The following is an 18345-nucleotide window of genomic DNA, read 5'->3' on the forward strand; positions in this document are numbered from 1 at the left end:
ATTTTTAACCAAGATTTTCGGCATTGCTAAAAAACTTAATTCAAGTATTATTTTTAAAAATATAGTTTTCAAAATAAAAAGTTTCATCAACATAATTGCCATATTATACAGCAATGTAACGGTTTTATGGCAGGCCTTCTCTAAAAAAAAACAACAAATAAAAAAATAAACTTAAAATAAAATTATAAAAAAATTTCAAAAATAATTTTGAAAAAAGTTATTAAAATTTGCAATATCGAAAGACTCTTAATTCAATTTAATTTACTGTAATTTTTCATTTACGTTTTAGTACCACTGTACTTATTTAAATATGTCTATATATTTTTCCGCTAATTATTACTAATCATTTTAACATTACTGGTCATTATGTGTTTGTTTTTTTTTTTTTTTTACTAATATACATAAATTACTAAGTTTGCTTACTTCACCTTAACTGTTCTTTAATCAGTATAGTTTAAGTACAACTAATTGGATCTAATTTTTTATGAATTTATAAATTATTTGAATTAAATTAAGTTTTTATTGTCTACCAACTTACACAAAATCGTTTTTTATTTGTTTTTCAATTTAACTACGACCTAGCTTATATGAATATTTAATATAGTAGGAGGCATCTAAGAAACTTATTCCATTGTTTTCTAATTAATTTGAAAAAATATTCTAATTACAAAACATGATTATTACCCGTCATTTGGATTTAATAGTTAATATCATGAAATTTACTTCAGTTTGCTTTCGAAAAAATAATTAATTAAAAAAATAATTAAAAAAAAGTAATAAAATTAAATTTAGAGCGGAAATTTATATTTTCTAACTTTGCAGTTGGCTTGGGTCGCCCAGTATTTGTTGCACGTCAACTTCCCCTGCACTAAAGCGAAAAGTTTGAAGAAATATCCATACAAGAACTTGATTTTTATCGCTCAATTTTTTGATAGCTAAATGATATAATTATCCGATCAGGAAAACATCTTCAGACAGTGTAGTATTGTCTCGAACAAGAGTCCGTGATAAGTTTCGTGAAGATATCTCGTCAAATAGAAAAGTTTTCATACAAAAACTTGATTTTGATCGCTGCTACTTTGGGTACAAAGTACTTACTATTTTACAGAGAAGAGGATTTCAACGATTTTTCCGATGATAGACGTGAATTCATGGTTATGAATTACTCAGTATAATTATAATATAATGGAATTGAATTTCTTTCCATTTTTATTTTCGGAAGACGTCGGTCTAATCCTTACTGAAATAACTACGCATTCTGTTTAAATGTTGCTCTGATTCGTTTTGAAAAGGAAACTCTGAAAACACATACATCGAAGGTATACGTAGTGTTCTCTGCTTAACTGTACTTTGAATATTAGACAATTTTTAATCTCATAATACGGGTACTTAACTATTCCATACCTCTTCAATTAAATAAATTGGATAACTCGAGGTATCTAGAAACAACTAAATTCTTCTATAACAAACCGTGTACTAAAATTCTCCATTTTGCACCTAAAATAATTATTTTTGGCATCAACTTTACGTATACACTTGCCATAAATTTAATATGTGAAAGCGGCCACGTTGAAGCAGAAAGTCAGTTGGAGAGCGATATGTTCCTCTGTTAGAACATTTCGGAATATTGACGGAAATCTTATTAATCCAGTTTGAATATCAAGAGTTTTTCCAAAGTTGGACAATTAAATATTTACTTCACTCTCAGTTTGCCTTTAGGCAGATACCAATTCAAGACTTGTGAATTGAGAACTTCATACTTCATAGAGTAAGTACTTATTTTATTTTATATTTATTCCTGTGTGACTTTAAACGAAGCGATGCGCTTGAATTCTGGTTGAAAATTAAACTTTAAGGCTAATATTTCCTCGTTATGTTCCAAGTGGAATTACAACAAGTAAGGAAGCGCTAAGTTCGGGTATAACCGAGCATTTCATACTCTTGCAACTTGCAGCGATTAAAACCAGGGAAGTACCCGCAGGTGCATAAGGCCTGTTAGTTATATGGGGTTTTCACTCGATTTTATTCATTACAAGCACAAATATGCATCGTTATAAGAAAAACACGCTCTCTTAATTTTATTAAAATAACGCACACATTGGCCGATAAATGCCGTATAAAGTCATTCGAAAATTCAAAAATCTTTATATTATGGTAGGTATGCCTGGGCTAAAGGAAGTATTGACTCCATTCAACCCATTTGTAGCACACAGACATATTACTATCAGGAAAGGATTCTCTCCGAATTTCATTTATAAACTTGACACTTGACCAATATTTTCGGTAAAAAGTCAACTGGAGGTACTGGGATCCAAATATTCGGTACCTATCAATATTCTCAAACAATATTCTCTTCTGATGGCGTACAAAGTTATATATTTTAGTGGAAACAGCGCTTTTTTGTCTGATTCTGATCTGTCAAAAGTCGACTTTGATGCTAATGCTTAGGAATAGTAATAAGAAATTTTCTGACAAGGTTTTGTTTACTTAAATTGAAAGTAGTATACTATCATAGCAAAGAAATTGTTCTTACTTTGCCTTTCACTTTAATCCATTAAGTGAGACCCTCAAAAACTGACTGTTATGTAGAAATAACTACAACAGAGTTGCCGCGCTTACACAACCATTGTTGAAGTACAAAATAATTTTGAGAAGTATTTGAATATAATTCCAAAGGAGTAATTTTGATCCTCAAAAGTATTTTTAAGCCTTTTCTATTTCTATGAAAAAAAAAAGATTTTCTTTTACTGACATAAAAATATGCCTTTTGAATCAAGTGGGCTGCATTTAATGCGATACATGAATCGTCTAAAATTTCTTTCCGCTCTAAAAAATATATCTACAAATAACATTTGTCTAAGTCGGAACTTAAGAAACTTAATTTTACACAAACATACTTATATACTCATACTTATATGTATTGTATATGAATACCCTAAGACAAAACTGTTGCTATTGTTAAAATATACTCGTAGATACATTTATTTGTTGTATTAATTAGTGGGTTTGTTGTTGAATTTTTGTTGGCATAACTATTGTAAGTGTTTTTGCGTTGTTTCTCGTAGTCATTCTTTTTTGTATATGGTATATATGGTATGAAAAGTGTACTTTCACTGCACCTATGCTCGACACTGTTTTGACCTGTAGCTTGTGATGTTTAGTTGTTTAGTGGCATTGCACTTAGTATCACGCATTTGTCAGCGTAAATGTCACCACCAACATGAGCAGATGCGCCACAAAGATCGAGACGGGCGTTTGCAGCAAGGCTGTGGCACGCCCACATTGCTGTATTTCTATTTCCTCGGGATGATAGTTGATGCATTTTTTGGGTCGGCGACGCTTTGCACTCTCCTGCGACTGGCGACGCGCGCTGCAGGCGCCTAGAAAATTGTTTGGGAAATATTTTATTAAAAAATTTTATGTAATATAGTTTTTAAAATTCCATTTATACCAATAGTACCGGACTCCTCAAGTGGTTCAATATCCAACTGTTTGGAGCCGCAAGGACATAGTGTATCCACCACTAATAGTATCAGATTGCTATGTGGTATTTTTTGTACGCTGAAGGGGCGTTCACAACCGGATACATGGCAATTTGTCAGCTTGCCCTGGAAATGCAAAACTTTTGCTATATTTCTGTAACTTTTGAGTACGAGGAAAGACTACCTTAAGCGGATTGTTTTGTCCACCTTGGTTGAGACGTTCTGGCTGCAGCATGTATAGATCTGTACGCAGATCGCAGCGGCGTGCATGTTGAGGGTCTGGAGAGGCGCGTGGTCCGGTGTGTGGCTTATGTTGCTTAGGGGCTGGTGTTGTGTATTCCTAGTAATAAAGGTAAGACCATTAGGAAATAAATTCATATGAATTATACTCAAGCTCAATAATATCGGAGAAATTTTTAAAATACTGCTGGTGTGACAAGACTTGAAGATCTAAAACATTGGTTTGAATGAGTCATACAAATTTCCCCCAGATTAATGCAGCTGGGTTGAGAGCAGATGAATAGAACTTTATCCGCTCAGGTTACAAACATACAACAGTTATTTTCTGAAAGTCTGAAACTAGAGTACTTAGATATTTCTTACTCCATCCTTCCCATTGAGATAAAGGCCCTTCGTTCAGATTTTTTACCCATACAGGTACGTTGACAACAATTTGGCCTGAATATTTAGGGAAGGAATTAAATTCCTCGTGATTTTCAGAGTAAATATATCTAGACCTATCCAAGTACCCAGCTTCCTAGAAATTTAAAAAACCTGCTTCAATGGATGACGTACTCAGAATTGGATCGTGAACAATGTTTAGTGTATTTCGTGAAGGGTTCTTATTAGCCTATAAACTACTTATGGTGAGAGGAGCCATATATTTAAAGTTTCCCTATAGAATTAGAAGCCAACCGAATTCTTCCCGGTTTTCTGTTATCTCCGAAATTCTATATTTCGCAGCGATTAGAACAAGTTAACAAGAACAACGCTAACTTTGGTTGCGTCGAAGCTAGAATAACCATCACGAATAAAAAAGTTTTCCAAACAAAAACTGGATTTTGATCGTTCAGTTTGTATGAGAGCAATATTAGCTATATTAATTCGATGCCGGTGATTCCGACAAATAATCATCTGCTTGAGAAGAAAGGACATGTGCAAAATTTCAAAGCAACATTTCGAAAAATGAGGGCAGATGGACATGGTTAAATCAACTCAGCATGTCACTATGATCATTTATATAACATATAGCATATATTTCGTAGGGTCTCCGGCGTTATCTCCTGGGATTTACAAACTTCGTCGCAATCTTTATATACTCTGCCTCAGACAAATCTAACTGTCACTTCCAGAAGGGTATTCATTATCTTTTTCATCAAGGTTTTTGAATTCACCCCAGATATTTCACTTACCACATCAGCGGTGGTGAAGAACTCATCCATTTCTTCATCGATCTGTGCATTGTAATCCTCGAAAGGTTCGTACTCGTCCGTATATGTGGGTTCTTCAAAGACATCTTCATTATAGGTATAATCATCTTGTGGCCATGCGTTTAGAGGTGTTGGCAATAGCGATAACCAAGTGGCACTCAACGATACCAAATATTTCATTAGAAAAGTGGAGACACGATGTGGTTGTAGTGAAGTGCTTGCAGCCGTGTATGGATTGTCAGAGTCAGAGCAAACGCCTTGATAGTCATTGACCGTGACACGTTTATAAATGCGGTCCTGTACCAAGGAATCCATGATGGTACCATCGATTTGACCAAAAAATTTGCCTGATTGTTCACTTTGCTCGGAAATGATCACAAAGCCGTTGTTGTCCAAAACATAGCAATCAAGATCGTCGGAAGCGCATGTGCGGCGACAACCTGTCATGCCGGTGCACTGGATAGAGAATAATATATGTAGATAAGTTATATTTCTATAATTTTAAGCACAATTGCGTTACTTACGGTTGAGGTTATGTTTATGAAATGTTTCGCCAGCGAGTCCAACTGAAATTGTAGTCCCACTACCGCGGCTATAGCTTTGTGGCCACGATGTTCGACAAATATAGCATGCGATGCGGTTACAAGCGTCGTATTTAGTTTGGGTGCATATCCATTGGCAAAGGGTACACTGTAGACAAAGCTATCTTGTTCGACGGTATGCTGGTCCACGGCGCGTTTGTACCACGGCATATCCATGGCACGTGCGTTATCTTCACTGAAATGGCTGCAAAGAAAAAAAATTTCAATATTTGTTATAAATTTAGCTTTATGGGTTAAGAGCTTACGGATCAGGTGAGTCTTCAGGTCTTTTGATGTGATCAATCCAACGTAGCAGACCCGAACGTGTGGCCACAAAAGATGTTGCAACCAAAAACTTTTGATAGCCTTGTCTGAAATTATATTTAAGAGTTAGATTATATTAGAGATATGTGTTTTTCAAAATATTACGCTCAAGCTGGAAATTTTACAATGGTCATGTGCTGGTTTGACTTTCTTTCTAACTCCAGCTACTAATTGCGAATACCGATGTCGCTCCTTTGTGAGAGCTAAAGCATATATGAACGATACGAGTTTTACAATTTTTAAAGCGCTTAGTGGTTGAATTTATCTGTCAGCTGTGGACCCATGACTTCTTCGGGTCTCAAATAAGCTATTTGTACAGTAGCAATAAGCTGTTAAAAAATCGTTTGCTTCTTGATGACATTCCGACTTTTACAACAGCATCCGTTAAATCTCTAGTGATCAACAATTGAATAAAATTAAAAGAAGCGAAATTCGCAAATGGAAGATTTGAAAATATGCCGGTATTAATGAATTTTAACAGCCGCTGGTGAGCTTAGATTAGGTTAGGTGAACTGGCAGATATTCGTGAGGCCACGCACAAACTCACTTGAACAGCTAGATACACCTGTCCATTTTGATGTGCAGAACTCTTAGGTATATATCAAAAAGACCGTTACATATACCAATAACCCAGTAAATATCAACAAGGTAATATCCAGTTAGGCGATCAGTGTGACGATTTGAACCTTCCTAAAAGCAAGTATGTAGTTCAATAGACCTACATACATTCCACTCAGGGCCAGAAAATTTTCGACACCGCAAAAGTGGTGCTTGCTGACCAACGCATGCTGAGTTCGTAGGAGGCTCATAAATTCGCGAAGACAGGAAGCTTATCGGCTATACTGTTTTCAACAAATCCACAGTGAACACAATTTAACAGCCGTAATATACATAGAACACATCGGTGTAATGAAATTTAGTAATCATAAATGGACAGAACTGTTCGAATTCAAAGGCACTGATTGGAGGCAAAATAGCATTGGAGTTAAAAAGAAATAATTTTCAAGCACTTATACAAACATAGGATATATAAGAAGGTAAGTCAATAGCAGGTAAAATATGTCGTTGATCGAAGTAGATTTGGGTAGTTCTCGAAAGCTTTCACTATTTGTGGGAATAGCTTTCAAAGTTCAAAGTTTAGAAAAGCTTCTGTCACAATATCCGTGGTAACTAGCGTAAATATGTAGCTTACAATATCCAACACGTCTCTAGGCAGCATTAGCTTACATTAACATCATTTTCGAAAGCAGCGTAGCAATAAAATTTATTCGATACGAGAATTTTGTGTAATTTACCTCTTTAAAATTGCCATTAAAGTGGCTATTGGACTAGATATTTGTTTTTGATATTTTTGTTTGTTTATAAAATATATATTATGTATAAATGGCATAGATGAGTAGAAATTATTGCATGTGTAATATTATTTGCATTACACCAAACGCGTATATCCATTAGTTGATTATTTTTATAAGAAATATAGACCATTCAGATAATAACCAAAACAAATTGCCAGAAAGTAAAAAAGAGTAGGAATACAAATATAAAAGAAATTTGTGCTTTAGTGCATAAAGTTTTTGCTTTCAAATTAATAATTTTCAATTTAATAAACGATTTGAAATTATAAATAAAGAATTTGTATTTGTGCTAGAAAGGGTGCTTTTAATCAAATTAAATCAAATGATATTAGATAAAAGGATGTCGCAAACACTCTGCATAGCTGAAAGTTTTTTATTTGAGTTGTTGAGTTGAGTTGAGCTAACTATTTATACTCAATAAGGTTCTATACTTCTACAAAGCGACTGTAAGTCATTCCATTTGATATCTATCCAATAAAATTTCAAGTAAAGTGAAGGCTAACCTGCAGAGTTCGAACTATATGGCCTTTCTGAACAGAAAAAACGATTTCTGTGCACCTATGTAGCTCACGAGTGTTGTCCGATAAGAATTTTCGGGGCATTCAAAAAATCAATTGAATCATGAAGAAAATCATGGAAGCTATACGCTATAGTAATCCTATCTGAACAATTTTTTCGGAAATTATATTATTTCTATGAACAATAACTTATACCAAATTTCGTGAATATATGTATGTATATCGTCAAATGAGGAAGTTTGCCATACCAGCACTAGATTCCAATCGTTTAGTTTGTATGGCAGCTATATGCTATAGTTAACCGATCTAAACAATTTCTTCGGAGATTACATTGTTGCCTTAGAAAATAATCTATACCAAATTTCGTGAAGATAAATTGTCAAATGTGAAAGTTTTCCATACAAGAAATTGATTCCGATCGTTCAGTTTATATGGAAGCTATATGTTATAGTGGTCCGATATAGGCATTTCCGACAAATGAGCAGCTTCTTGAAGAGAAAATGACGTTTGCGAAATTTCAAAACGATATCTTAACAAGTAAGGAAGGGCTAAGTTCGGGTGTCACCGAACATTTTATACTCTCGCATGGTAAAGTGATAATCGAGATTTCATAATACGTCATTACGCCATATTTTTCAAATACCGTATTTTTGTAAAGTTTTATTCCGCTATCATCATTGGTTCCTAATGTTTATACTCGTATTATACAGAGAAGGCATCAGATGGAATTCAAAATAGCGTTATATTGAAAAAAGGCGTGGTTCTTAACCGATTTCACCCATATTTTGTACATGTCATCAGGGTGTTAAGAAAATGTTACATACCGAATTTCATTGAAATCGGTGTAGTAGTTCCCGAGATATGGTTTTTGGTCCATAAGTGGGCGACGCCACGCCCATTTTCAATTTTTAAAAAAATCCTGGGTGCAGCTTCCTTCTGCAATTTCTTCCGTAAAATTTAGTGTTTCTGACGTTTCTTGTTAGTCGGTTAACGCACTTTTAGTGATTTTGAACATAACTTTGTAATATTATCCTTTCTTCCATTTTTTGAACTGTATAAAATACCTAAAGAAAGCGACTCTTGTTTCAAAAGACATAAAAAAAACTAAATAAATTACGTACGCCCCTCCCTAATGCGATCCTTTGGTTGTTTCAACTTTATTTATGGCTCAGAGATGTGTTTGGTTCAGAAGGGGACCCATCTTCGAACTTAACCTTCTTATGATTCAAGAGAAGTGTTAAGCTTGCACCGGACGGACAACAGAGGATGCTCTATGTTTATGGATATATAACTTCTGACTAGTTTTAGGACTCATGGGTTTGGGAGAGTATAATCATGATTGGAAATAAAAACTGAGGTGTTTCATATATACAGAAAATGTAAATCATGAAAACCATATATATATACTTTATAGCTACTTTAGATTTGCCATAGCATTACCAGACTCTTATACATTAGAGAATGTATGGACTTCAAACCAAAAGCCAAAGTATCAAGAAAATATTTTAATGTGAACAAAATATTTTATTCCGCTACCCCAACATACCTGGAGGTATCTTTCTGTGTGGAAAATTTAGTTCCATGTTGTCATCAAGGATGTCAGGAGGTGATAGACAACGCGGTGGATTGAAGCAAGTATTGAATAAACGTCAGCTATAGCAACACATTTTCTATACATTATAATTGCAACATTTTCCCAATAAACGCTACCTACACGTTGGAAAACGAAAACATTATTTTTTGAACACACTGTAGCTTCTCTGTGGGAAGGCCTCAATATTTGCAAGAGAAATTTTCTTCTTCTCGTAGACTACGACTGGGTGTGAAAGCGGACGTATTTGCAGTTTTAGAAAATGGAAAAAAGAGAAACAAACACTGGTGATTTCACTCTTATTTTTGGAAGCGAAATCGCAAAAAGAAATCAAAGAACGCTTGTAGCATGTACATATATCGCGACTCTTCTCTTTCTATCATGAAAACAACTAGCATGGAAGATACGTGACAAAATACCACGATATCGTATAAGCAGAGCGACTATTCTAGGCCCGGATCAAAGGACGATTTTCCGCTTTTCTTTGACGCTGAAGTTGTGAAGAACTATTTGCAAAACTACACAAATGTCGCAAAAGACAACCCTTTCCATATTAATAGAACCCTATAAGGTTTATGTTGCCTTCGAACAACTAATCGGTTTTAAACGAAAAGTTGGAGGAAAGCTTTACGAAACGCACTATGATTTTTCTTTCACGAATCTAAAAATATTTTGAAAAGGTGTATCTTCAGCATAGATCGAGACTCATTATTCTTGTAGACTTATAAATTCTTCATTGAACTGATTTAGAGTTGCAACCTGGATTTGTTGTACCTGTTCTCATTGTGCAGAGTTAAATCAAAAGAGGATATGCAAATTTAAAAGAAAATGAAAGAATAAATGCATGCATCCTTATGCAGCACGTGTTGTCGGACACATACTGTTTATCCTCCTTTCCATTGGACGTTCCAGTTGAATTTCGATCCAGACCATCGGTTACCATAGCATCACGCACTAAACTCTGTACCAAGGTTCGATCGCAATAGTAGGGTTCGGCTTTGCGAGAACCTTGCACGTTATTTAGATGCTGAGCAAAATGGCCGACAGGTGTCACGCCATGCATGGCATGGTGTGGTTGCGGTGGTTTTGGTCGCACCTGTGAGAAATAAAATGGCTTAAGTTAGTTAAAACTGTTCGTAAAATTTTTTTTTTTAGCAGAACTATTTTAGCAGACAATATTGAAGGTCTGGATACTGATATTTCTATTCTACCACGAACTTTTGCTTTTAATTTGCTTACCGACATCCACTTCCAGCCTGGCCGTCCTGCACGTCCCAAGAAATGTAAGACCTGCTCTTCCGGTGAGCCGAAACTTAATTCTTGTTCACGTGAGGCTGAGAGATATTCGCCAGAGCTTTCACGCTCCTTCTCTAAATCGCTAACACTATTGTACTCACAATACACCCAGTCGGGATGTACGCGCCAACTGTCTCCCTTAAAGTACTCGGTCACTGTGGGATAAGAAAACACTGTGAGTGAAAATATAAAGTTAAGATAAAGTAGAAAAATTGTCGTACCATTTCTGCGCGAGTGCCTTATTTCCTGTTGGGAGACCAATTCGTGGCTGCCATATTTTTCAGGGAGTACAACAGCTAAGGTAAAGGGCGTATCTTCAATAGGTCCATAAAAATACCTAAAATCGATGAGAATATCATTGAATTATTACGTATTGTATTATCAGATACTTTGCTGGGGCTAGGATATACCTTTGTGTACGCGCCGTCACTCGTTTCATTTCGTCAAAGTGATTGAATACCGTGAATTCGGTTTCACCCTCCTTGGGCATGAGCATATCATTGCGCATCTGTTAAAAAAACGGTATTTAATAAACTATAAGACTATTTCAATATTATATTCACTCTCCACTTACATCGTATAAGAGATTCTTATTCATTTCGACAATTTCATGCTCGTTGCCCACTTCGGTTTCCGGCAGTTCCAACTCCGTTACGTCGACTGACGTGTACCGCGGCCGCAACTGGTCAATATATTGATTACCATCACTCAGTGGACGCAAATCTGGATGATACAGTACACGCCCATTATTATCAACGATAAACGAATATCCATTCGGTCCCAATTTATGTTGCGGTATCATCTTACGTATCTCCTCGATGGGCACATCGGTGCCAACAACACCGAGTAAATTTGCCACACGCACCGAATGGTTTCGTCTATCGAAGACCGGAGTTGAAACTGTCGTCACCAGCCTGCGCTGGTAGTCAGAGTCGCGCGCCAAGCCACCAGTCTTGCCAGCAACGAAGACTGGACTCCAGTGCACTGGATGATCGGCCTGATACATTATCATGGGACGTGCCATAACCAGCGCATAGTCGATAACCTTTTTGCGTGCATCATCCATATCGTTGATTTGTACGAAGAAACCTTTATTGGAGCAGGCCATTTCATGCAAATTGCTGCGACTACTCGAGTCGGAACCGATAAGGTAGGTGAATATTCGTACGGGCATGTGAGGCCAATTGTATTGTTTGATTATGTCGCTATGCGTCTCCGAAGTACTCTCGGTAATGAGCATAATGGCTTGATTACATTGACTGCCTTCGCCGGATTGATTGTACTAAAATTATAGATAAACAAAATCAAGACGATTAAAAATTTTTGAAAAATATAATATTTAGTAGTTAGATAAACAACCAACCTTGTGAAGCAAGCTGAACGCATACTCCAGACCAGCTGTGAAATTGGCAGTATTTTCGAGCTTAATTGCTTTTACTGCGGATTTGATTTCCTGTATATTGTCTGGGGTGGCGCGTACCATGCGGTCCTTAAAGCACGGTACCGGCGTTTTGACATCCTCCGCAAATGTAATCAAGTTGACGAAATCGTTCTCACCTAGCGTGTCAAGTATGTTAAAAGCTGTAGCCATAGCGAGTTCGAAAGATTTGTCCGACATGCTCGACGAAGAATCCAATAATATCATCTGTATTCCATCAATAGAAAATCAGTTAATCTAACATGTCAAACAAACACAGAAACTTACAATATCTTTTGGTGACGATGCGGCTTGTACGAACCAGTTTTGTGCGCGAAAGTCGTGTATTTGTTTGCTGCCCTTCGAACCCTCGGGTGGCCAAGCAGTGCCAGGGAAACGACGTAAGAAACCAGTTGATGAGCCGAAATATTGCCACGAGAGCGCTGGATCGCGTTCAAGATTGTTTTGAAAGAGTGGATCGAGATGTGCGCTCCACTGAAGTGCTGACTTTACATCAGGCTCGTCAAGCGAGACAGAATTCGGCACTAAAATGGAACTGAGACTGAGATTGACGGGTAATCGCTCGAAACGACGCATAAAACGTATGTCCATATGCCTTGCACCATCCGCCAATTTACCATCCGAGTTGTATTCGTTAATGCGACGCGCATCGTAGTGCTGATTGTTTATCGTCGCGGAAGTACTGTGTGAGTTCTGTGATTCCAATTCGGAGAGAGCGGCCTGTTCGGCGGAGTCCATAATGCGCTGTAAGAAAAGAAAGCATTTAAATTTTAGTAACCGAATAAAGTCAAAATATTTTAAGTTTCTAAAAGCTACTCAAGTAAATAATTTTTCAAATATCGGAATATCATACATAAATTTAATATTTTTCTCATATATTTGATAAGGAAAGTTTATAAAATAAAGATGTATTTTAATAGCGAATTAGACATTAATCAAAAAAACAAGAAATATATTGAAACAAGTTTACCAAAACGGTAAAAGCGGTAACACCAAGTACGCACAACCTCTCATGTTAGGGTTTTTATTTTGTCTTATAGTAGGGGTAAGCATCGAAGTCCGGAGTACTGAACTTTAATCCGCTAAACCTAACCTACTCTCAACTTAAGACACTCCCACGGAACCGAGAACAATGGAAAAACACGTGTTCAGAGTTTTCTATCGAACAATAGATAGCCACTGAAGCACGCCTACCCGCTTAATATTTGGGTCAGGTGGAAATCCAGGTCCCTATGTTGTCTAGTTATCCACGTATGGATGTCAAGTAAAAGGCTAAGGGTCCACCGTTCTTTAGTTGAGGTTTGCTATCGTTGCTGCCATATAATTATGCTCCTCTTTCTCTCCTCTCTTTTTTATACTCTCGCAACAAAGTTGCTAAGGAGAGTATTATAGTTTTGTTCACATAACGGTTGTTTGTAAGTCCTAAAACTAAAAGAGTCAGATATAGGGTTATATATACCAAAGTGATCAGGGTGACGAGTAGAGTTGAAATCCGGATGTCTGTCTCCGTCTGTCCGTCGGTCTGTGCAAGCTGTAACTTGAGTAAAAATTGAGATATCATGATGAAACTTGGTACACGTATTTCTTAAGATAAGAAGGTTAAGTTCGAAGATGGGCATGGCCCACTGCCACGCCCACAAATCAACCACGCCTTCTTCCAATATAAAGATATTTTGAATTCCATCTGATGCCTTCTCTGTATATTGCAATATATACATTTTGGACCAATGATGTTTGGAAAAAACCTTACACAAATACGGTTTTGAAATATATGTGGAAATGACGGATAATGAAATCTCGATTATCACTCTATCATGCGAGAGTATAAAATGTTCGGTGACACCCGAATTTAGTCCTTCCTAACTTGTTGATTTCTGTAATTGGCGCTGATAGCTTGAATAATCTCGTGAACTCGTCTCCCTGGTTGTCTATGGGCGGCAGCTGAAGTACTGCTTCGCTTCAGAATGCACGTGGTACTCTTATTGTTGTGAGTCTATACACCGCATTTATTGGTCTGGCATATGTTTTTTTGTCTAGTGCTTGTATCCATACTGGAGCAGCATATAGTATTACTGAGCTCATTGCTTTTGCGATGAGAAGGCGATGGCTGGAGGGTGTTATAAAATATTTGGTCGAGCAACTATTCAGAAAATGTCGCCTGAGTGTAGGCGTTTGAACATTGTATATACTTATTTAGTGATATATGGTATTGCACAAACTTTTCAATGTCTAGGCTTTGAAAAATTAACCAAAAAATAAACAAATTTTAAACATGAAATTTGTATCTTGACCGGCAAGATGTTACATAACACATACTTGGCTCTCGAGTTGCTTTACTTCTAGAAGTTCAATAACACTTGTAAAATTATTTGTGTGAATTTGTGTGCTATGAAAAACTACGTCTATGCAATTTTTTCTACTTATATACAAATTTCTTTCAGTTAGAGTTACCAAGTATAAACAAGGCCGGAAATATTCCTTACAACAATTTGTTGCAATAAGCATTACTAATCTGACATTTCCGAAAAAAAACTTTTTTCGCTTGTATTTCAGTTAGATGTGGACATCTTTTTCAGAGATTTGAACAATTGATACAGCCCACTATTAAGTTAAAAATAAGTTTCCTATGGTTTGATTTCTCACCAAAAATATCAAAACCAATAGGTCAATTGAAAAGTCTCCAGCCTACCATAGTAAAATACATTTTTTGGCGAAATTCCTTTAAAGGGTGATACATAGATTATAGCAACCCTCCAACTTTTCGATACATTTTTGGTAGTACGATTTGTCCTTTGCTCCAAAATATACCATAGTTTCGGCGATCATCTCTTCATTCGAGGAAAATTTCTTTCCAGCAAGCATTCTTTAGAGGTCTGAGAATGGAAAATAGTGCTGGGAGCCAAATCTGGAAAATATGGTGAATTCAGAAGCAATTCAAAACCTAATTTCTGGATTTTTGCCATTCTTTCCCTGACTTGTGACCCGGTGCATTGGTGAAACAGCTCTTCGTTTTTCTTTAAATGCTAACGCTATGTAATTCTTAGTCGTTTGTTTTTCTTTTTTCAAGTAAATCATTAAAAATTTTTCCACGCGCATATCAAAATACAGATGCTATAACCTTGCCAGCCGACTGTTACGATTTTCCATGCTATTTTTGCTTTGGTTCATTGTGTGCGGTGCACTCGGATGACTAATAATTGGACTTCGGAATGAAATTATAGGACCATGCTTCATCCATTAATACATATCGACCCAAAAATTCGGCTCTATTGCGCTTAAATATCTGAAAACACTACTCTGAATCATCAACTCGTCGTTGTTTTCGGTCAAAAGAGAGCTCGCGCGGCATCCACCTTGCACAGAGCTTTCTCATACCCAAATGTACGTGAACGGTATAATGTCCAAGTTTAGTTTAGAGTGCTATCTCGAATAACTTCACTTTATGGTCATTCAAAATTAGTTTGCGGACTTTTTTGATGTTTTCGTCAGTAACAACCTCTTTTGGGCGTCCACTGCATTCACCGACTACGGTGCTTTTTTCACCGTAGCTGCTAAGTGTGCTGCCTAAAAAACTCAATCTGTCATTATAACTTATTATTATTTCAATAGCAGATGTCACAACAAAATTAAGTAAGAATATTTCGAGTAGTGTTATGCCATTCTCCAACAAAAAATATGGCTTTTGTTATTTCTTAAAAAACTGATAAAATGAATATAGTGTTCTGAATTGCTTAGATTGATTTTATTATAAATATTTTGGACATGAAACAAAATACAATAATCCAACTAAGTAACTTTAGGAAATATGGTGTAACATAGCATGATTGTAATTCATGGATTGATTTCATTTGCACTTAAAAAAATATTTTGTTAACACCTAAACGTTTGTGAAAACCTGTTTACAGTCATAACTTTGAAATTGTAGATAATGTTGTCTATCTTGGAACCGCCATCAACATCAACAACAATATCAGCCTTGAAATCCAACGCAGAATCATTTTTGCCAACAGGTGCTACTTTGGACTGAGTAGGCTAATAAAGTTCTCTCTCGCCGAATAAATACCAAACTCTACAATCACTCCCGTCCTACTATGACGGAAGTAAGTTTGTGCATCAAAAATGGGTTAAATGGGGTCAATACTTCGCTGAGCCCCCATATACTCAATACAAAGTTATTCGAACTTCCGGGTGACTTTGTACTACATATATCGGCCAATATTTTTATCATAACAACTGTGCCTAAAATATATAAATTTGGGACAAAACTTGACCTAGTCTCTATGTAACTAATATCAGGATTTCTGAACATCCGGTTGACGTTACTACATATGATTGTAGGTGAGGTACTTTAAAACAACCCAGGAAACGTTTTTTAGCATGTTGCATGATAATAGTTAATAGATAAATTCGGGTTGTTACTACCCAACTCCCATAATGATTTTAGTTTTTCTAACAAACCTTATGCCGAATATGCCGCTCAGAGTATGAGTTACATATACTACTGTGATCAAATTGACAGATGAATTTTTAATTTTTACTTCGTTTGTTTTTGGAATCGGTAATTTTTTTCTGTAAGTTGGTAGTACTGTTAGTGACATCGATGCTAAATTTCACATCAAAATATTCATTAGTATTTAAGATACGCGTCGTTTTGTAAGGCTCTAAAAGTGAATTCTTCAATTTTTACTTTATCTGAATTTATTGAACAAAGAAGTGCGATAATGCACCATCTCATACTGTATTGGTTATTCGTGATCATTTCGCCACATTTTCAAATAATATAGTGCCGCAATCACCGCATTAGACTGATTTACCTTTGCGTAACTTCTGGCTATTCAGCAAATTCACACGACCACTCCGAGGACACCGTTTTGACTCAATCGAGGATATAAAAGATGAATCGAAGAAGGCTCTGATGGCCATCACGATGGAGGAATTTTCCAACTGGATGGAGAATTCGTTGGCATAAGTGTATTGCAGCGAGAGGGGATGAAATGGGCAAAATTCACCTTTCAATTTGATCATATATATGCATATCGTCACTTAAAATGCAAAATAACGTATCATTAAAAAATTCCAAACTGGATTGTTCTTTTTATTCAGAAAATGTGCGTAAGGAGATATTTGCACATTTTTGGCGAATGTCATGGGACAAAAAAAGTTTATACAAGGAAATGGAATTGAACGTCTCCAAAACATCGATTTATCGCATTTTGACCGATTACGGTTTGTTCCCCATAAATTGACCGACGACCAAAAATTGTTCAGAATCCAACATTCGATCGACGCTTGTGACCGATTATTGAACCAAATAATCCATTTACCATTTAACCATTAACCACTCCCCGTATTCACCCGATATGGCACCTTGCGAATTCTTCCTTTTCGGAAAAATGCATTTGCCCATGAAAGGAAAGCGTTATGCAGACGCAGAGGCCATACAAAAGGCTTGCACCAGCATACTGGTGGCCATACCGGCCAACGAGCTAAAACACTCTTTCGACATGCTTTTGGACCGTGCAAAAAGCTGTATTGAAGCAGAAGGAGACTATTTTGAACAAAATAAATTAATCTTGAGCTAAAACACTCTTTCGACATGCTTTTGGACCGTGCAAAAAGCTGTATTGAAGCAGAAGGAGACTATTTTGAAAAAAATAAATTAATCTTGCCGAAAAAACCATTTGTTCCGTTTTAAGTCCTGTTTACTTTGGAACGCACCTTGTATATATGTATGTACTTGTATATAAAAAGTTGACAAAATTTCAATCCTCTGAATGACGTTTCACATATTCAGGTATTTCCTTGGAGTTAATTCTTGCATGTTGCAAGATTATAAAATGTTCGGTTGCACACGGACTTAGCCTTTTCTTCCTTGTTGTTCTTTTATTACTAAAACAAAAAACAAATTATCGCAGAGAGACGAGTGCTAAGAGAGTTTGCTGTTTTCACATCCGATATCGATTGCTGTGCACTCTGAATTTCTTCCGATTGCCCCAACTGCCAACAAGGAATACTATTTGAGTGTTATGCGTCGTTTGCGTGAAACTATTCGTAAAAAGTCGACGCAAATATGGGCCGACTACTCTTGGTTTTTGCACCACTATAATGCACCGTTAATATATTTCAATGATATTAGGTACCTTAAAGTTTTACAATTATATTATTCCTCACAGAATGAATTCCGATCCTTTCGCCGATGGTTTTCAAATCCACTCAATATATTAATTTTAGCGGACTTGGTTGAGTTTGTATCACATATACATATGTGGGAACGAAGAAAGGACAGACTAGAAGTGGGCGAACGTGCGGACAGTAACATGCAACAGTGAT

General features: G+C 36.3%; 1 protein-coding gene across 2 annotated transcripts in view; it reads right to left on the bottom strand.

Annotated features, from left to right (window-relative positions):
- Positions 1–371: 371 nt before the first annotated feature.
- The window catches only part of LOC126752530 (voltage-dependent calcium channel subunit alpha-2/delta-3), a 131698-nt gene continuing 113724 nt past the window's right edge, over positions 372–18345 (bottom strand). The window contains exons 5-18 of one of the 2 annotated variants that reach the window (XM_050463409.1): positions 12283–12759; positions 11941–12222; positions 11152–11859; positions 10988–11085; positions 10799–10914; positions 10521–10732; positions 10163–10377; positions 7113–7145; positions 5760–5864; positions 5437–5698; positions 4895–5368; positions 3667–3822; positions 3452–3608; positions 372–3380 (exon numbers count right to left, since the gene is read on the bottom strand). In XM_050463409.1, coding sequence (XP_050319366.1) covers positions 3187–3380; positions 3452–3608; positions 3667–3822; positions 4895–5368; positions 5437–5698; positions 5760–5864; positions 7113–7145; positions 10163–10377; positions 10521–10732; positions 10799–10914; positions 10988–11085; positions 11152–11859; positions 11941–12222; positions 12283–12759 — 3489 coding nt within the window. In that variant the 3' untranslated portion in view covers positions 372–3186. The remainder of the gene's footprint in view (positions 3381–3451; positions 3609–3666; positions 3823–4894; positions 5369–5436; positions 5699–5759; positions 5865–7112; positions 7146–10162; positions 10378–10520; positions 10733–10798; positions 10915–10987; positions 11086–11151; positions 11860–11940; positions 12223–12282; positions 12760–18345) is intronic. The other variant, XM_050463411.1, reaches the window with a different exon arrangement.

This window comes from Bactrocera neohumeralis, chromosome 3 (genome assembly GCF_024586455.1).
Source record: "Bactrocera neohumeralis isolate Rockhampton chromosome 3, APGP_CSIRO_Bneo_wtdbg2-racon-allhic-juicebox.fasta_v2, whole genome shotgun sequence".
NCBI classification, from domain to species: domain Eukaryota; kingdom Metazoa; phylum Arthropoda; class Insecta; order Diptera; family Tephritidae; genus Bactrocera; species Bactrocera neohumeralis.